Below are 21,356 nucleotides of genomic sequence, written 5' to 3' on the forward strand. Positions count from 1 at the left end.
CACCAGAAGATATGCTAGATAACTGGGATCTTCTAAAAATTAAACATTTCTGCTCATCAAAAGACTTCACCAAAAGAGTAAAAAGAGAATCTACAGGCTGGGAAAAAAAATTTGGCTATGACAAATCCAACAAAGTCCTAATCTCTAAAATCTACAGGAAAATCCAGCACTTCTACAACAAAAAGTCAAATAATCCAATTAAAAAATGTGCAAAGGTATCAACAGACACTTCACCAGAGAAGACATTCAAGCTGCTAACAGATACATGAGGAAATGCTCGAGATTACTAGCCATTAGAGAAACGCAAATCAAAACCACAATGAGATACCATCTCACCCCGACATTAGTGGCACAAATCAAAAAAACAGAAATGACAAATGTTGGAGAGGCTGTGGGGAGACTGGAACTCTTATGCACCACTGGTGGGAATGCGAAATGGTACAACCATTTTGGAAAATGATATGGCACCTCCTCAGAAGGCTAGAAATAGAAATACCATCTGCTCCAGTAATCCCATTCCTAGGAACATATCCTAGAGAAATAAGATCTGTCACAAGAATAGACATAGCACACCTATGTTCACTGCAGCACTGTTGACAATAGCAAAAAGATGGAAACAACCTAGGTGCCCATCAACAGACGAATGGATAAACAAACTATGGTACATACACACAACGGAATACTAGGCAACAACAATGATGAATCTGCGAAGCATCTCACAACATGGATGAATCTGGAGGGCGTTATGCTGAGTGAAATAAGTCAATCACAAAAGGACAAATAGTGTATGAGACCACTACTATAAAAATTCATTAAAGGTTTACATAAAAAGAAACAATCTTTGATGGTTACAAAGAAAGGGAGGGATGGAAGTGTAAAACACTAAATGCACAACAGATAAGTGGTAACTTTAGTGAAGGGTAAGACAGTACACAATACTGGGGAAGCCAGCAGAACTTGTCCAAGGCAAGGTCAGAGAAGCTCCACAGACATATCCAAACTCCCTGAGGGACCAAATTACTGGGCTGAGGGCTGTGGGGACTATGGTCTCAGGCAACATCTAGCTCAACTGGTATATTATAGTTTATGAAGAAAATATTCTACATTTTACTTTGGTGAGTAGTGTCCGGGGTTTTAAAAGTTTGTGAGTGGTCATCTAAGATACTCCACTGGTCTCATCCCTTCAGGAGCAAAGGAGAAAGAAGAAAACCAAAGACACAAGGGAAAGATTAGTCCCAAGGACTAATGGACCACAGCTACCACAGCCTCTACTGACTGAGCCTAGCACAACTAGTCGGTGCCCGGCTACCCCCACTGACTGCTCTGACAGGGATCACAATAAGGATTCTGGACAGAGCTGGAGAAAAATGTAGACCAAAATTCTAACTCACAAAATAAAAGACCAGGCTAACTGGTCTGACAGAGACTGGAGAAACTCTGAGAGGATGGCCCCCAGACACCTCATAGCTTAGTAATGAAATCACTTCTGAGGTTTGCCCTTCAGCCAAAGATTAGACAGGCCCATAAAACAAAACGAGACTAAATGAGCACAACAGCCCAAGGGCAAAAATGAGAAGGCAGGAGGGGACGGGAAATCCGGTAATGGGGAACCCAAGGTCGAGAAGGAGAGAGTGTTGACATGTCATGGGGTTGGCAACCAGTGTCACGAAACAATACGTATATTAATTGTTTCATGAGAAACTAGTTTGCTCTGTAAACCTTCATCTAAAGTACAAAAAAAAAATTTTTTTTTTTTTTTTTTTTTAAAGAGCATTGATAAAAATGTGGAAAAATTGGAAGCCTTGTACTTTCCTGGTGGGAATGCAAAATGGTGCAGCCACTGTGGAAACAGTTTGGCAGTTCCTCAAAAAATTAAACGTAGAATTACCACATGATTCAGCAATTCCATTCCTAGGTATATGCTCAAGAGAACTGAAAACTGGTACTCCAACGAATACAGGTATGCACATGTTCATGACAGCACCATTCACAATAGCCAAGCAGTGGAAACAGACCAAAGGTCCACCGACTGATGAACTGATAAACAAACTGTGGTATATACATACAATGGAATATTATTCAGCCATAAAAAATAATGAAGTACTGATAAATGCTACAACCTGGATGAACATTATGCTGAGTGAAAGAAGCCAGACACACAAGGTCACATGTGATGGTAAAGACTGTGTGTCAACTTGGCTAGGTCACGGTTCTCAGTGTTTTGGCAGTCATATTATGTGATTACTTCCCTGTTGAGATCTGGTATGTGATTACCCCCATGATGGGATCTGCTGTGAGCAGCCAATCAGTTAGAAGGGAGTTTCCTTGGGCACGTGGCCTGCATCCAAATATAAGCAGATGTTCTGGCAAGGCTCTAGGGCTTTTACTCATTCTGGATCTTGCAGCTGGTTCCTGATCTCCAGTTCTCGAGTCTTGAGCTAGCAACTTACCTGCAGTCTTGCCTGCCAATCTTGGGATTCGTCAGTCTTCACAGCCTGTGAGCAAGAGACCTGCTCTCTGACCTGTTGATCTTGGGTTCACCAGCCCCTAAAACCCAGCAGCTACATAAATCAGGAAAAGCCTCTATCCAGATCCAGTCTTGGGACGTTCCAGCCTCTACAACTGCATGAGCCATTTCCTTGATAAAAATCTCTATATATATATATATATATTTATATGCTTTACTGGTTTTGCTTCTCTAGAGAACCCAGCCTGAGACAGTCACACATTATACTATTCCGTTTCTATGAAATGTTCAGAATCCATGGAGACAGAAAGTCAAATGGTAGTTTCTGGGGACTGGGGAATTAAGGAATGGGGAGTAACTGCTTAATGGGTATAAGGTTTACTTTGGGGTGATGAAAATACTTTGGAACTAGATAAAGGTGGGGGTTGTGAACATTGTGAATATTCAAAATGCTACTGAATTGTACCCTTTAAAATGGTTACTTTTATATTAGAATAAATTTCATCTCAAAATAACTTGAAATGTCTGCCCAACAAAAGACACCAAAAACAAACTTTGGAAGCGATGTCTGCCACATGTGTGACTTTCAGAAATTCGTACATGTGTGTACTACATTACAGATACAAGAACTTTCAGGGCAGAAGACAAGGACAAAAAAAATAAGCAACAAATTCAATCAACAGGGGATAATCTCGAAAAAGGGACAGCCTCAAAAGCTTACAGCAGAGAGGTCATTAGGAAGACTGCTCAGACTGTCACGCACAGAGGTGGAGAGACGCCTGGACCCAGTACCTGAGAATGCAAGTTGCAGAACAGAGATGGTATAACCCCATTTAAGCTTTAAAAAGAACAAAACACTTGTGTATAAGGATACGTAAATAAATAAGTAGAAAGATTGATAAAGTGTACATATGTAAGTCTGCAAATGCACAGTGTGTGCTGGAAGTAAACCCACAGACTGCTCACAGTGGTGATCTTCGGGGAGGTTGTAAAAGAAGATGTTGACTTTATAGTCTAGTGCTTCTGCACTTGCTTAAATTTTATACAACAAGCATATACCCCATTTGTAGTTAAAAAACAATAATAGTAAAAGATGAATGCAGAGGAAAAATAAGTAAAGCCAAGTAGATGAGCTTGATCTTGACACAGAACTTCACAAAAGGGACATTTTACTAAGCGATACTAAGCGATAATCTTGCCATGCTAGGCAGAGGGAGCTGGCTTTCTGCTGAGTAGGGCCCACACAAGCCAATGGAAATCTAGAGATCCCCCTAAACCAGAGATGCTAATAAAACCAGAGATGCTAGAGGGCTGAAATTCCAGGGAAGACCCAGAGAAGCACCCAAATGGAGATTTCATATACCAACTGGCGCAGGGACAGTGCCGTGCCCTTTGCAGTTGAGCAGGAAGCACATGGTCCCAGCTCACAAGAGAACATACAACAGCAAGGACAACTGGTTCTATAAATAGGAAAAACATTAACTTTAATCCCTAGTCAAACCGTATATAAACATCAATTCCAGGTAGATTAAAGACTGAATGTGAGAGATGTAACTATAACGTTTTAGAATATTATAGCTTCATGACCTCGGGTGGTGAAAGGTTTTCAGGTAGTTCCCAACTTACGACAGACATACTCAAGTTACAACGAACCACACTTAAGACCTCCATTTGTTTTTTCTGTTTGTTTTTTGCACACCTTATCACTAGTAGGGAGCCCTGGTGGCACAGTGGTTAAGTGTTTGGCTGCTAACCAGAAGGTCAGCAGTTCAAATTTACCAGCCACTCCTCGGAAACCCTATGCGGCAGTTCTACTCTGTCCTATGGGGTCGCTCTGAGTGGAAATCGACTCCATGGCAACAGGTTTGGTTTTTTTGCTCATTTGTTTGCTTTATGGTTAGTAATATACTAAATATAATGTTGCAGCGTGTAATTTGCTGATGTTATCATTCTCATATGTAATGTTCCCAACCCCAAAGACGAAGATCAGATTTACAAAGATATTGATAATAAAAGCCAATAGTGACAAAACTTAAAAAAAAAAAAATGAGGTATTCTACTCAAGTCAGAATCGTCAGAACGGAACTCTCATAATCGGGGACTGTACAAAAAGGACACATCTTGTCTTAGTTATCTAGTGCTGCTATAACAGAAATGCCACAAGTGGATGGCTTTAACAAAGCGAAGTTTATTGTTTCACAGTTTAGGAAGCTAGAAGCCTGAATTCAGGGTGCTAACTCCAGGGGAAGGCTTTCTCTCTCGGCTCTGGGGGAAGGTCCTTGTCATCAATCTTCCTCTGCTCTAGGAGCTTCTCAGTCCAGGGACCCTGGGTCCAAAGGACATGATCTGCTCCTAGCTCTTCTTGCTTGGTGGTAACGAGGTCCCTTTTCTCTCTACTCAACTCTCTTTTATATCTCAAAACAGACTGACTCAAGATACAACATAATCCTATAAATTAAGTCCTGCTTCGTTAACATAACTGCCTCTAATTCTGCCTCATTAACACCACAGAGATAAGATTTACAACACATAAGATCATATCAGACCACAAAATGGTGGACAGCCACACAGTACCAGGAATCATGGCCTAGCCCAAGCTGACACACAGTTTTGGGGTACACAATTCAATCCATACCCAGTGCCATAGCACACCTTAAAGAAAAAACAAAGATAAAAGTGAATTGCATTGAAATTAAGAACTTCTGTCATAAAAAGACACCATTCAAGAAAGTAAAAAACAAGTCTCATACTGGGAGAAAATGTTTGCAACATATATAAATGACAAAGAATTGGTCTTCAGAATACATAACTTCTAGAAAATCAGTAAGCAAGAGGTAAAGGCCCCCTAGGGAAGATCAGGCAAAGGACTTGAAGATGCACCGACAGCAGAGAAGCAGATGGCCAACAGGCCAAGGAGAGGGTGCTCAACCTCTTAGCAATTGGGGAAAATTCACTTCAACCCAGGAAACAGGCTTGGGCCCCCCGAAGAGCAGAGAGGGTGTGGATGGGCAGCACCAGGTCCGCAGCGGATGTGTGAACCTGTACCACCTTGTAACTCCCCTAACCAAGTCACATGAGCGTATCCTGGGGCACAGCACGTCCTTCCAACACACTCCAGAAGCCGCTCCCCCTGTGCTGCAGCAGCAAAAACCATGAAGGACAGTGTCTGAACGCTGCCCCCTACCCGTGGGCAGCTCACTGACCCTAAGGGTGGACGGCTGGCACAGCCAGGTACCCAGGCCCCCGGTGCTGCCCCACCTGCTGGCTCCTGTTTGAGGTCAATCACTTCCGCCGGCTTTAATCACAACACTGTGACGAGGCCATGTGTGGCGTGTGACAGCGTCTGAAAACAGAGCTACCCTATCTCATAATCATACAAAGGCGTTTCCATTCCCCACCCTCGGACACCGGCGCTCCTAGGCACGTGCCCGGGCTCAGCCCGTCGTCCGCTTTTTCCAGGACCCTGCTGACTTTTTGAGGCCCTGACACCAGGTGAAGTGACATCACCTCCTGGCAGTTCCGGGAGCACACTGCTGGTGGAAACCGAGGCACAAATCTGCGGCTGACACTCTCAGGGGGCCCTTCAGAAGGACCTGCTGCTTCCGCGGCGAAAATGCTTTCTGAACGAACCACAACCCACAAGCGTGCACCGAGAGCAAGCGCTTTGCTCTTGGAAGACCTGGAAGACCGTTACTGAGTTGCACCACAACAAAAGAATAGAAGCAGCTAATTCAAAAGGCGCTATTTTGAGACAGGGGGAGGGGTGGGGGGCGGGGGGGTGGAAGTTGGGGATCATATTACATTCAGCCAGTCCAAACCCAGCCCTTTCCTTGCAATTGCGGTTCTTCACCCTCTGCTAGGCCCTTAGGCCACGCCCCTTGTAATTTCTCATTGACCTTGACATTGGGAGCCCCCCGCACACACCCCCCCGCCCCCCGCACTGGGCTGTCCCACAGGCCCCGCAGCTAGCCACTTCCCTTCCTGGGGACACTGCCCTGCCGATACTGGCATTCACAGGGGAGCCCCCAGACGCTCCTCCAAAGCTATCTGTTCTCAGCTACCAACATGCTCGCCTGTTTCTTGGCCCAAAGCAGCCTGTCCAAGTCAGGCGCCAAGGGCAGCAGGAAGGGACAGCTGACAGCCTGCATGTGGCAAGGGACCAAAGACCCAAACAAGGCCAGTGCCCCAGCCACGAGGCCACACCGCCAGGCCACCCACCGGAGTGATGCTCGCCTGTGCGCTGACTGCTCCAAACACATGCAACTGAGCATGGCCACACGCTGCCCACACCCACGTGACTGCTCCAAACACATGCAACTGAGCATGGCCACACGCTGCCCACACCCACGCAGCCGGAAAGCAGACCTACCAAGGGGCACCTCCAGGTAGCAGGCGAGGCTGCTGCTGTGTCATCTTCCTATTTAACCATAAGTTAATTTTTCAGAACCTTATACTTTTTACAAAACAGATATGAAAAGCAGCAAAGAGTTTACTGAGAATCTACGCCAGTTTTCACACTCAGGGATTATAAAACTGTGTCAAATGTAAAGACTGAACTGACTATTCCCCTCTTAACCAGAGGCTTTCGTGGCCCCACAAGGCCTGCTTTTGAGCTCCTAAAAGCCAATGCTTTCTAAAAGCACCACTCATCTTTGTGGAACTAATTGGGTTTGTCCAACAAAGTAAATCACCTGGAGAACACTGAAGACATTTTTAGGGCACATTCAATAGCTGTCTACCCGTAATACCTAAGGCAGCTTAGCATGTCACTCAGAAGCTGCCTAAGCTTAAAATGCCACAGCGCCTGCTCCCTTTCGGATTTACTTCAGTTCCCCCAAGTTATTCGGTTCTGTATCACTGGCACAAAAGTTTGCTGCTCATACCAAACAGGCCCTATTTTACAAATACTCTTGCACAGAGAAGATGCCTTGCTCCGGACTCTGGGTGACCACAAAGAGAGACGTTGTAGGTGCTTTAAACTTACAGCACAGGTCACCTGGAGGCACGGAGAAGCACAACTGGGATCTGGCGGTGCTGCTTCTCCACTCATTCCGGGAACACATCCTGCCTAAGGAGCACAGTCCCACCTCACAGTGAGGACATCCACCAGGCTCCCAACCACACCGTGAGGGCCAGTTCCCGGCCTGTGGTTAGAAACTGGTCTCAATCCTGATGACACCTCGGTGTGCGATTAAGAAAACAACCAGTAGGGGTTAAAAATGGCACCATGACACTGGCTTGTAAATCATCCTATATGGACTGAAATGACGCGAAAATGACCGAAAGCATGAAGCACTCCTGCTAAAATTCTACCTCGACATTATGCCAATTTTCAACAAAAGAAAGCTGATGGGCAGATATGAAGAAGGAAGTGAGAAGGCAAAGCTGAGGCACGGACGGCTGCTTTGGTCTTTCGCTTGACCTCTGAGGGTTGACTCCTTTCTGGTCAGCCCAGCAATGCACCGGAAACTTTGCTGAGATATTGCACCTGGTGTATTTATTGAGTTGTTGTCAGTGTATCCGGTCCACCATGCTCCCAAAAACAAAGGCCCAGCCGCCTCCTGCTCAAAATAAAGGCCGAGTTCCAAGTCAGCTGCTTCCAGATCATTCTTTAATAGGCACTCAAGATGCAGCAGTTGAGACGCACCAAACCAAGAAGTTCACATTACAACGGGGGGCAAGGGGCAAGTTAGTGGTTTAAAGGGAAAAAGAGGTGTCCCCATCATTTAGCAGCATATCTTTACTTCTCTCACTGTAAAGACATGCCTGTAAATAAATAAATCAGAAGGCTTAAGCAGACCTTCTCATTGCCAGGGCTGCGGCTGCCTGGTCTCACCCAGGTGGCCTCTGCATCAGAGGCAGCGAGCCCTCCTCATCCCTCCTCACCACGGAGCTCAGGCTGCGGTGCTGCAGAGGCTGTGCCGAGTGTGTGGGTTCTAACCAAAGGGCAGGAAGTGTTGACAGACACGAGTGACTAGTGCATCAATTCTTCTCTCTCCTTGTGAAGTGTCTGGGAAGAAGTACGCCCGGGAACTCAGCAGTCAGCAGCAGAAGCTAATTCGAATGGCTTTAAAGTTACACCTCAAGAGAGAACAAACTGGCTTGTGGGCTTTGTTTCAAAGGGTATACTTGCACGTGTGTACACATGTGAGTGTAAAGGTATGCATGTGTAGACGTGTGCATCTACCTGTGTGCGTGTATAAGGTGTGCATGTATAGGTATGTGTATCTCAGTATGTATACTGGTGTGCACGTGTATAGGTGTGCATGTATAGGCATGTGTGTCTCAGAATGTATGTACTGGTGTGCACGTGTATAGGTGTGCATGTACAGGTATGTGTCTCGGTATGTGTGTACTCGTGTGCACATGTACAGAGGTGTGTGCATGTATAGGTGTGCATGTACCACTGTGTGCATGTGTACCAGTGCGTGTACTCGCGTGTGTACAGGTGTGTGGGTATAGGTGTCTGTGTATAGGTGTGCACATGTACTGGTGCGTGTGTAGGTGTGCATGTGTTAAGTATGTGTGTATCAGGGTGTGTGTGTCTCCATATGCACACTCAACTATCTCAACAACATAGAGGTGTCAGACCCAACATTCCTGACCTGCAGACAACCTGAGATGTGTTCCAGAGCCAACCCCATGGTAAAGCATTATCAAATCTCTCACCCCGGAAATCCACCAGCAACACACGTGGCCCCCATCCTTGGCGCTCCAGAGCCCACACCAGTCCAAGGCTGGTTTCTGAATAGGTCAGGAGTCGGTGTTGGCGATCCAGAGCCCACTTCCTCACTGTGCCGGCTCCATGCACCAAGGCCCAGCTTTGTCCTGGGCTCTGATGGACAGATGGCCCCTGGGCCCATCTGCAGCCTGGCCCTGGGTCTACAGGGGCTTAGATCAGCACAGTGGCAGGCTGGCTTCTCCCCCAGCAGGGGTCCTACCTCTTCTCCTGAGCCAGAGGAGAGGAAGGCCCAGTCCTCAGCTAGACACTGAGTGCCAGGGTCTCCAAGGAAGCATCCGAAGCCTGCAGCCACATGAGGTGGGCACATATAGGAACTTCCCAAGGTGGGTGCTCACAGGGGCCCACTTGGGGAACACTGGCCAGCTGGCTGCCCTCCTCAAGGCTCCCCGAGGGAGGTCAGGGGCGTGACAGCAGCAAGGCCCTGGAATGCCTGCTAAGCTGCAGAGGGCACAGCAAACAAGTGGACAAGCTCCATAGGCCAGCACCCTTCATGGCACCATGGGCAGCTCAGCCCAGCCAACACCAGAGGGGACATTCAGGTTTACTTGGTGGCTTTGGGCCACCAGGCTGGCACAGAAGCACTTAAGGCCACATGACCACTTTCAGAGCTTTTGATGTACAGAGGACCCTTGATTTTCTCAGTCTGCAGCAGGGCCAGCCCCACGTCGCCCTCACCGGCCCTGAACTTCCCAGCTGCCTTTCCTGACTCAGTGAGGACAGGGGTGCCAGGCGCAATGCCGGCTGCCGGCAGCGGGCCACACAGCTGCACGGGGAAGAGACGCTTGCGGATGACACCCATGTGGTAGGTGCGGGCCGTCAGCTCCTGGCCGACATAGCAGCCCTTGGTGAAGCTGACTCCGTTCATGAAGGCCAGGTTGGACTCCAAGGGCAGAGCCACTCCTGGGGGGAGGTCTCGTACCCCCTCTGGAATGCCTGTTGAGAGGGGAGGGAGAAACCGGGTCAGAGCTGAAACGGCAGTGACTCGGAAGGCCTCAGCCATGCTGCCAGGAGAGCCAAGCCCAGAGAAAGGGTGGGCTTTCCCTCCCCTGCTCCCAGCAAGATCCCAGCCCCAGGTGAGCCAGCCCTTGAAGCTGAGCATCAGGGGACATGACACCTGCGAGGCCCCAAGCCTCGCAGGCCCTCCCCACTGAGTTCCTGATGCTTCTCCACCTGGACACTTAAGGCTCTTCCGAAGGACTCATCACCCAGCACCTGCTGAGGCACCTCCACTCACACCTGCAAGGGAACCCCACGGGAACCCACCTCTGATACTCTGTCCCCAGAGGCCGCCTGCCTGAGCATCCCTCTGCAGACCTGCTCCCCGCACTGCTGCCAGCCCATCTTCCTAACCTGCCCTGCCCGCACAGAATGCATTACCTTGCCGGTATCGGTGCCTGTGATAGTCCCTGAGGTCCCCGTGCCGGCTGCCGGGCACCAGGTACAGGGCCGAGCTCTCCTTTGGGGTGAGCAGGCGCCAGCCCATGCAGGCCGTCCTGGGGTCGGCAGTGAGGATTGTGGCCCCCTCTGCCTTCTCCTGCAGGGGGGCTCTGTGGACCTCGGAGGTGCTGGGCAGCATGGCCCACACTCCCAGCTCCGGGCAAAGCTCCACCTCCACCTTCCGCCGGATCCGGTGGAACACCAGGTGCTTCTGCAGCGTGTGCGCCACGGAGATGTCACACTCGAGAAAGAAGCCTGCTGCCGCGTCCACACCTGCCTCAGGGACCCTGTAGGAGACAGTGCGTGGGAGGTGAGGGGACCTGCCACTCCCTCCCGACACCACCAGGCCTCCCATGGTGTGCTGGCACCAGGCGAGGACACCCCACTGGGACTGCTGGCACAAGGTGTGTGGGAGGGCTGCCCCTCCAGAACACAGGCTTCTCCTCTCCCTGCTTGCACGTCAGCTCAGGGCACGCTGAGCCACCACACCAGTCCCGCGGAATCGGATGGGGTCACAGCAGCACCGGCCCTGACGTTGTGAGCCATCACCAGCATGCACTGGAACTGGCCCGGGGACCCAGGGATGCCGGACCATGACGGCCTCCCAGAGCTCGGACAGCAATGGGAGACAGCCCAGGGCCGAGAGGGCAACCAGCAGCTAGCCAGATGGAGGAGGGGCGGTGTACCCTAGCCAGACAGCAGTGCAGGATGGGGGGTGGGGGTGCTGGTGGCACCCAGTGCTGAGAGGAGACAGAAAGGCAGGGCAAGCCACATGGGGGAACAGGGTCTGCGTCCTGCTGCAACAGGTTCGGCCTGGGTCTCAGGAAGACCGCTCTGGCGGGGGGCGGGGATGGGGGTATGGGGTGGGGCCCAGGCACTGAGTGAGGAAGCCTGGCTCTGTCAAGGGTGGCATGGGCAACGGACTGGGACTCTGCTGTGGCACAGCTGGTCCTGGTGGCCAGGGGATGAACAGCAGGAGGGGCCACAGCACCTCCCCACTCTACCCAGGGCAAACGGAGAAACCTGGCTGTGGGCTCTCCCGGTTGAGCTTGAACTGCACTCCAGGTGGCCACACCACTTGGGATGACACCAGCTTGTCACCCGGGGCCAATGGCTCCCAGGCTTCTGATCCAGGCCACTAGGTGGTCCACGGTGCCATTTACTGAGCAAGAAATGGCAGGAATAGAGGAACAGTTCAGCTTTGGGCAGCGGATGGAGGTGCCTGGGCAACAGCTAAACAGAGAGTCCAGGGTGCAGCTAGTTCAGTGGCCCAGATTGTAGCTATGGATGACTAATGATCGGCACGCCAGGGCAGAGGGAGACACGGAATGGGGGTGAGACCACCAAGGACATGTAAGAGAAAGTATTTCACCAGGTGCTCCCCAACCCCCAGAAAATATCAGCAGACCTCCCCCCAGCCTCCCAGAGCCCATCAGCAGGTATCCCCAAGCCTCCCAGGTAGGAGAGAGTTGGATCCTTTTCCAGAAAAGCCAATCACCCCCAGAGGATCTCCGCAGGCTTCCCCATAGTGCAAACCGTGTTTGCCACGCCCTGCCCTGCACACAATCCCTCTCATTGGCTTCTCAGCACCTCAGCCAAGGAGCACCACACGTCTGGGGAAATGACAGAGAACAAAACAACAAGGGATCATGCCTTTAAAACATGTAGAGGAAATTATTTAAAAAGAAAAATCAGGAAATAGAAAAAGTTCTTAGAAGTTAAAAACACAAAAGCTGAAGTATAAACTTAAATAGAATTCAATAAAATTGAGAAAATCTGACAGACAGAAAGATAAAGACAAACTAAGAGAGGAAAAAATGCGAGGCTTAGAGAATCAATTCAGTATGCGGCTCATAAGTAACTGTTACCTTTGCCACGAGACTAGAAGAACTGGATGGAGCCTGGCTACCATACAGAACATTTGGATCAAAGAGTCTATAGAAGAATCCTAACAAAAAGGGGGAAAATGTAGAACAGTATTTTAAATTCTCACGGAATCCAGGCTTTCTGGAACCACTGAGGCTGGATGAACCCCCGAAACTACTGCCCTGAGATAATCTTTAAGCCTTAAACTGGAGATTGAGGGTTACTGGGCAGTACCTGCACCCGCCACAAAGGGGCACTGCTGCCCCAGGTGTCCACTGGGCCTCCTCCCGTCTACTTTCCCACCTAGAGTGAAGGCTTTGGAAAAACCCACAAAGAAATAAAGTACAAATGCCAAGGTCTGGAATCCAAGGTTCTCCATGCTCCCCTTCTTCTCCCCGCCCCGACCCCACTCCCCTAAATACTCCCCTCTGCTCATGCTGCCCCTTCCACTCTTGCCGGCACCTCTCCCTCCTCCAGAGCACCCTCCTCTAGGATAGCTTCCCTGACCTGTCCAATTCCAGGCGAGCTCTGCCTGTGCTGCTCTTGAAGATCTAAGCCAGCTCCACCAAAGAGGAGTGCAGGAACGCAAGCTGAGCCAGCAGGATCCCTGCAATGCAAGGAAGCAATGAAGCACTGGAGGCACGCGCCCAGGCTCCTGAGACCACACCTGGGGGTCAGGGATGCTTCCCGGTTAAGACAACCCCGAGACAGAGTCCCTAAGCCGAGCCCATCGGGAAGCTGAGCTGCAAAGGCACGCAGGCCCCAGGCAGCTTAGGGTCCAGGGCTCTGCCAGTGGTTTGGCAGGCTGGCTGGAACAAGGGTGCTGGTGGGAAGACCCAGCCCTCAATGTCTTACCAAGAAGTTGGTTAGACTGCCACGACGGTACTGGGGGGCCTGCTAGAGGATTTTTAAAAAGAGAAATACATCATATTTGAGGTTTTAAAAAATCATTCTTGAAAATGGTTTTCTGGGTAAACACGATGGACAGAGAATTTGTGATTACCTCTCTTCTCCCAAATGCTCTACGATGACAGTGAAGGAACTGAAAAGGCCAAACATTCACAAAGATGACACAGGGGGTACCATAGTCCTCTAGTGCTGCTGTAACAGAAATACCAAAGCCAGTGGCTTTAACAGACAGAAATCTAGTTTCTCACAGTTTAAGAGGCTAGAAGTCCAAATTCAGAGTGCTGGCTCTATGGGAAGTCTTTCTCTGTCAGTTCTGGGGAAAGGTTCTTCTCTCTTCAGCTTCTACTTCCTGGCTTCTTGGAGATCTCCACGTGTCTTGGCACCTATCTTACCCCATCTCTCATCTGCTCCTTGTTTAGTCTCTTTTATATCTCAAAAGAGATCTGCTCAAGACACATCGTACACTAACCCTGCGCCCATTAACATAGCAAAGACAACCCATTCCCAAATGGGATTATAACCACAGGCATAGAGGTTAGGATTTAGAACACATACTTTGAGGGGACATAATTCAATCCACACAGAAGGAAACAGTCACATTTTGGGAAGGTGGAAAGCTAAGGATAGGTAGCACATAACCTAACAGCACAGAGGCTGAATCGTAAGGGCCTACAGAGTAGGGTGAAAGGCCAGTTTTGCCTGTGAAGCTCTGAAATCTTAGGAATATAGACCAAGATGTGGGTTAAAAATAAAGAGGCTGACTGAAGCCGGAGCAAGGAGCAGTAAGACTCTGCAATGTTGCTGTTGGTGCCGTCTAGTTGGTTCCAACTCAATGACCCTAAGTACAACAGAACGAAACACTGCCATCTTCACAATCATTGTCATGCTTGAGCCCATTGTTGTGGCACTGTACCAATCCGTTTTGCTGAGGGTCTTCCTCTTTTTCACTGACCCTCTACTTTACCAAACATGATGTCCTTCTCTGGGGACTGGTCCCTCCTGATAACATCCTTGAGATGATGTCTCACCATCCTTGCTTCCAAGGAGCATTGTGGCTTTAATTCTTGATTCTTCACCCTCTCTGTGTCTGGCGGCTTTGTTAATGCCCCGCTGTGGCAGGCGCTTGACTCCTTCGGCTAGTGGGATGTTGGCAAAGGTGACGGATGTGGAGGCACGTCTTGGCACGAGTACATGCCCAGGCCAGAGGCATGGATTAGAGCCAAGTCACCCAGATCTCTGGCCAAAGCCATCCCAGATCAGACACGGCTCAGCCAAGGTCAAGCGTAACCTGCAAACACGTGTTAAATCCATGTTCGGGCACATGGCTGTGTGCCCCTGAGGTTTGGGCTGCCTGCGACCCAGCACGATTGTGGGGACAGGGAACTGATACAGAACTCCACGTCACTGCCCCTCCATCACACAGGCAGGTGACTCCCTCCATCCCCACCCCAACAGTGCCAGATTTGGGGAGCCCAGGCATGGAAAATGGCAAGGGTGAGGATGCAGACAGAAAACAAGTACCTGTGGTAAAACGCCTCAAAATGGTCCACGGGACACGTCTGGCCTCCTTATCAGGATTCTTCTGAGAAACTGAACTGCCCTACCCCACACCCCAAGAAACTATGTACATACTAAGATACCTCAGGCTATCCCACAAAAAGTCAGCTTATCATGAGATCTTCTTATGGTGAAGCCCTTCTGTCAACAAATCTCACCCAGAAGCCAGATTCTTATTTCATCTCTTTCTAGCAGCCAAGCATTTGAGGAAAGCCCCCAAAATGAAAGACAGAAATCAAAACAAACCTGAAAAAAGGACCCAGAGAAAACGAACATATTGGGGTGGGGGCGGGGGGGGGAGCTGTAACAAAAACTACAGCCTCATCTAAGACATTATACTCAGGAAACAAGAGCAGGATGCTTTACGGAAGGAACAAGTGAAGGCTAAGCAAGATGCTCTCAGACATTACAAGTATGAGGGTTGAAATAAAAAGGTCCAAAACCCAAAAAAAACAAACCCAGTGCCACTGAGTCGATTCCGACTCACTGCGACCCTATAGAGAGAAAGCAGAGAAGATGGCAGGCAGGAACCAACCGCAGAGAAGCCAGGGATGCACAGGGGAAAGGGCCCTGACCCCTCTGTCTCGCAACAGGGCCTTCTCCCCAGAGGAACTGCCAAAAAGAGCGAAACATGGTAAGAGGGCAAGTAAACTACAATTTAGGAGATAATACTGGAGCCATTTATTCCCTGTCCTTGAGCATAAAGAACGTGACTCATCAACTGGGCCCTGAGGCATAAGGACAAGAGCTAGGACAATCTTGGAAAACATCTTTTAGGGAATCTTTCCTGTAAACAAATCATAAAAAGAACATGAAGACCCACATACTTTCCACTCTTATCTTTTTCTATTAGCACTTAGTGAACAGAAGATTTGTTGGCCCAATGAGGACCCTCCTGACTGTTGTTACTGAAGCCTGTAGCAGTGATTGTTAAGGACGACAACTCACAATGTAGAATCCCGGCGATTCCGCAGTTTCTGGCCACTCTGTGAAAAGGCGGAGCTTTCACAGGTTTTGCCCATCTGTAACGGTAATGTGCACGGACGGTTCTATAACGTACCTTGGACTCGGACACAGCTTTGACAGGACACTTGTCCGTTTTCCCACATTCACTGGACTCGGGCAGACATGGCTTTGGCAGCATGCTTGTCCATTTCCCACTTTTGCCTCTTTAAATATAAGCTGAATAAAACTTTTCTTTTTGTTTTACTGAACTTTGTGATGTTTTTACCCTAGAACAGTTATCGACAGCAATCATACAAGGAACGGGATATAAACTTATGAACTTCAAAAGTTGTCAGACAAGAAAAGAAGCATCTGGAGTGGAAAAAACAGAAGAGCTCAGCTCTCGGCCCCACCCCCCCACCACTGGAGCAGAACTGGCGCAGATTGTAGTTGTTGTTGTCAGGTGCCATCGAGTTGGTTCCAACTCACAGCGATCCTATGCACAACAGAACAAAATACTGCCCGGTCCTGCACCATCCTCACAATCACAATCACAATGCTGGAGCCCATTTGTTGCAGCCACTGTATCTTTTCTTTCTCTCCTGTCTTTTTTACGTAATGCCTATCATATACCCCCAAAACTTAGGGGTGTCCTTATCTTCCCCCTCTTATAACTGTTGAGGAGAGATGGGATCATAAATTACAGGACTGCACCTCTCTGGTGGAGTTCGCGACTCCCGAGTTCCCTGGTGTGCCCCCACAGGAATTACGTATTCACCACCACCACCACCTACGGGGAATAGCACCTGACACACCATTCTTAATTAAAATTTCAGAAGGGAGTCCAGAGTTGGGTGACTTTGTCCTTCACTGCCATGCCAGGGAGGGACAGAGGCGCCCACAACCATCACTACCCCCATTCCCTCAGGCTATACAACAGCAAGCTGAGCAGCACACCACATACCCGGTTCCCAGAAATTAGCTAGTGGAGAGAAACTCCTCTCCAAACACTACGGTGGGACAGTCTACTGTACCAATCAGAGCAAACAAAATGTCTGCAAAGAACCACCCAAGCATATACCAAAAAAAAAAAACCAAACCCACTGCCATCGAGTCAAGTCTGACTCATAGCGGCCCTACAGGACAGAGCTGAACTACCCCATAGAGTTCCCAAGGAGTGGCTGGTGGATTCAAACTGCCAACCTTTTGGTTAGCAGCCGTTGCTCTTAACCACTGGGCCCCCAGGGCTCCTACCACCCAAAAAACATATGCAAGTTAACAACTGCTGGCACAGCAGCTATGCAAAAAAATACAACAGATGAAAAAGTACAAAAAGAAAAAAACTCTCAAGAAACAAAAGGAAATTCTCAATGTAGAACAACTTATAAGAATATGAATTTGATAAAACAAGGGATCAAAGGGAAAAAGATATAAGGGAGATTGCAGACATAAGGAAACAAATTTGGGAGCTGAAGCAACATCATTACAAAGCTAATAAATAAACCGAAACATCAATAATCAAACTGTTGTTCTTGTTAGGTGGCATGGAGTTGGTTCTGACTCATAGCAACCCTATATACAACAGAAACAAACACTGCCCAGTCCTGCGCCATCCTCACAATCATTGCTATCTTTGAGCCCATTGTTGCAGCCACTGTGTTAATCTAGCTTGTCAAAGGTCTTCCTTTTTCACTGACCCTCTACTTTACCAAGCATGATATCCTTCTGTAGGGACTGGTCCCTCCTGATAACATGTCCAAAGTACATGAAATGAAGTCTTGCCAACCTCACTTCCAAGGAGCACTCTGGCTGTACTTCTTCCAAGACAGACGTGTTCATTCTTCTGACAGTCCGTAATTCAATATTCTTTGCCAAAGCCGTAGTTCAAAGGCATCAGCTGATAATCAGAATACTTCTGAAAATTACTAACATAGAAAACTCCAGATAATAAAATATAGGGGTTTTTTTTTTTTTTAAGATAAAAAAATTAGAGAAAAGAAAATAAATATGTAAGACAATGACAATGAAGTAGGAAATACACAGAGACCTAAACCTCCAGAGCAGGGGTTTTTCTTTAAAGGGCCAGATAGTAAATATTTTGGGCTTAAGGCCATAAGGTTTCTATCACAACTACTCAACTCTCCCACTGTGTGGCAAAAGTAGCCACAGATAATATGTGAACAAAGGAGCATGGCAGTATTCCAACAAAGCTTTATGAAAATGGCAGCAGGCTGGCTCTGGCCTGAGGATCATACTTTGTTGACCCCTGCTCTAGATTCACTTTGCCCACCAAGTACCCAGAAATAAGTTATGGAAAAAGACCCAAAATAAGGCATATTGTTATGATATTTCAAGACATCAGGGATAAAAAAAACTCTTAAAAGCTTCCAAAGAAAAAAGCAGTTGACATATAAAGAACTGGTAATAAGAACAGCATTAGACTTCTCAAAAGAAATAATTGCAGCCAGAAGACAATGAAGTCACGCCTTTTAAATTCTCAGTGACAATTTTCAACCTAGAATTTTATACCCAGGTGAGCTATCAAGTAAAACCATTTACAGACATACCACGAGTCAAAAAACTCATGTCATGTATCTTATTTCTTAAGAAGCTACTAAACAACGTGTTCCTCCAAAATGAGGGAGTGAACTGAGGAAGACAAAGGCAAAGAATCCAAGAAATAGGATGCACACAGGAGAGAGATAATGGGATTTCCCAGGGTGAGTAAGCAGGAAGTCCTGGGAGCAGAGCTGTGCAGCAGGCCTCGGAACTGATCCAGTTTAGAAAGGCAGAGCTCAGAGAAAAGACAGAACCGGTGGATTATCCAACACGACCGACTGCCTGTAATTACAGCGAGAAGGTGTGGAGTATCAGTTCCGGTTAAATCTTTTCTTCCTTTTCCAGATTCGCTGGAATTTCAGCTTGGACAAATTTCACTCCAGGGACCTCTTTTTTATCGTTTTATTTTGGTGAAAGTATATACAGCCAGATATACCATTTTGACTATTTCTGTACATACAATTCAGTGACATTGTTTACATTCAAGCTGTATTACCATTCTCACCACACCTACTCCTCACTTACTGATTATTTCATTATTTGCCATTTTGCATTTACGATAGCAAAAAAAAAATCTACCATTCGACTATTTTGCACATTAACGACATACATCTGGTAGTAACAAACACCAAAATCTGAGGCAAGAGTAACCCTGGCTGTGATGGTTAGGGTTATGCCAACTTGGCTGGGCCATGTTTCTCAGTAGTTTGTCAGTCCTGTAATGATGTAATTGGCAGTTATATAATGATGTAATTGGCAGTTATGTAACGAAATAGTCAGCCTCCATTTTCACATAACGCCTCTTTTCACATAGTGACCTGGTCTTTGGAACCTACCCACATCAATTAGTGAGGAATGGGTGTATACTTTTCCAAATTATTCTACCATCATTATCTTAAACTCACTGCCCCCTAAGCTTCTCATCCAATATTTTGAGTTGTAGTTGTCAATTTGATCTCACATAGATAATTCTTTAAAAGATCACAATGCTCAAAGCAGATATACTAATTAAGCTATTTTTTGGTTCAAAGAAGACTTTAGGGGACAGTTTTGGTTCAAAGTTTAAAGATTATTTCAGAGCAGTAGTTTTGGGGTTTCATCCAGCCTAAATAGCTCCAGAAAGTCTGGATTTCACTGAGAATTTGAAATTCTATTCTGCATTTTTCCCCCTTTTGATCGACATTCTTTTATAGAATCTTTGATCAAAACCTTTAGTAATGATAAGCTTAAGTTTTAATTGCTCCATTATACCTTGTTTTTTTGCCTGACCTAATACCAAACCCAAACTCACTGCCATTGAGTCGATTCTAACTCGAAGCGACCCCGCAGAGTTTCCAAGACTGTAAATCTTTACAGAACCAGATAACCACATCTTTCTCCCACAGAGCCCTGGTGGTTTCCAACCGCCAACCTTTCAGTTAGCAGCCAGTTGCTTGAACCACTGTGCCACCAGAGCTCCTTGCCTGACTTAATTAAAAGAAAAAAAAACTGCTGTTGAGTCAATTCCAACTTAAAGGGACCCTACAGGACAGAGTAGAACTGCCTCATAGGGTTTCCAAGGAGCGCCTGGTGGATTCGAACTGGCAACAGCCCTAGTTCTTAACCATTATGCCACCAGGGTTTCTACCTGACTTAATACTATGATAAAATGACCAAATGCAACTTCAAAGTACAGGGGAAAAAATGTTGTGTTCTGTTCTCCCCACTTCCTCATTTTTCTGTTACCAATATAAACCCCTGGCCTGTCTCCGTTCGAGGGAGCACTTCTCTAGGTTACAGAGAAGGTGCTGCCCATTCACGGATCTATAAATCAAACAAGACTTCAAATTATAACACCTCATTTTTTTTTTTTTTGACAAAACTAAGGCAATGAAAACCAAAAGTTGTAAAAAGAAATCAACGTTCTTTACTTGGCTTTAACAGTAAATATTAATTAGTCATAATAATGGCAATTCTGACTGATTTAACCAAAACATTACTAGCTGGGGAGGGGCCTAGGGAAATTAGGTGCAAATCGGAGACCTCAAGAAGCACAGCATGTCCACAGAAAAACGATGGTGGCGCCAGAGGAAACCGGCCTGGGGACGGCTCATGGCCGGGCGTCGCCTGACGGTTTCCGTGAGGTGGAGGCAGTATGGCGCGCCAGGCAGGGCTGCATCGGGAGCGGCAGCTCTGACGGGCCCTCGCCCAGGCGCCAGGGCCCTCCTCGGCTCCCAAGGATCCTCCCTGGGGCGCAGGGACCCTCCCTGGGGCGCCGGGACCCACCCCTGGGCGCCCCGGCCCTCTCCGGCCCGCAGGAACCCTCCACCTCTCTCACCGGTACAGGATTACGTCATAGAGCGTCCGGCCCTGGACGTTGAGAAAGTGGGCGTAGCCCGCACGCGCCGAAGGCGGGGTCGTCCCAGTCCCGGGACCCGGAAGCGGCAGCTCATTGGTCAGCAACCCCGAGAGGAAGGGCACCGAGTCCGGCCCGCGCACGCGCAGCACCCCGCGCTCGCCAAGTGGGAAGCAGGTCCAGGCCGAGTCGTTGCCGTTGTCACCGCCAGGACTGCCTGCGCCGTGCGTGAGGCGGCGCCTCGGGGCCGCGCACAGCCGCAAGCCCCAGGCGGAGGCGCCACGGCCTGGGGCCGTCCAGCGGAGGAGCGCCGCGGCCGCCATCTTGGGCAGGAGTGAGGACGGGCAGGAAGGGACGGGACGAGGGTAGCGTCTCTGCGAGTTCTGCCACAGCGGCCCCTGGCGGCGCCCGCCGGGCAGGGGTGGGACGTCGGCATACTAGTCCGCCGGGGGATAGGGAGCCAGGGCCTCGGCCTGTCAGTCAGTCCGCCCGGGGAGAGGGAGGCGGGGCCTCGCCCTGTCAGTACGCCCGCGAGGCGG

The 21,356-nt window shown here is 48.5% G+C and overlaps 1 protein-coding gene across 4 annotated transcripts; it reads right to left on the reverse strand.

Moving 5' to 3' along the window:
- Positions 1-6,260: 6,260 nt before the first annotated feature.
- Positions 6,261-21,149, reverse strand: IBA57 (iron-sulfur cluster assembly factor IBA57). Of its 4 annotated transcripts, none has more exons than XM_049875097.1 (4): positions 20,800-21,149; positions 10,587-10,933; positions 6,762-10,142; positions 6,261-6,707 (listed from the first exon to the last, which is right to left on the reverse strand). In XM_049875097.1, exons 1-3 carry the CDS (start codon positions 21,138-21,140, stop codon positions 9,751-9,753), a joined length of 1,080 nt encoding a protein of 359 aa, XP_049731054.1. In that variant the 5' UTR covers positions 21,141-21,149; the 3' UTR covers positions 6,261-6,707; positions 6,762-9,750. The 4 variants fall into 4 exon arrangements, with proteins under 4 accessions (XP_049731054.1, XP_049731055.1, XP_049731057.1 ...); XM_049875098.1 differs by lacking the exon at positions 20,800-21,149 and adding an exon at positions 20,505-20,737; XM_049875100.1 differs by lacking the exon at positions 20,800-21,149 and adding an exon at positions 13,020-13,179.
- Between the last annotated feature and the right edge of the window lie 207 nt (positions 21,150-21,356).

This window comes from Elephas maximus, chromosome 2 (assembly GCF_024166365.1).
Source record: "Elephas maximus indicus isolate mEleMax1 chromosome 2, mEleMax1 primary haplotype, whole genome shotgun sequence".
In the NCBI taxonomy this organism is placed as follows: Eukaryota; Metazoa; Chordata; class Mammalia; order Proboscidea; family Elephantidae; genus Elephas; species Elephas maximus.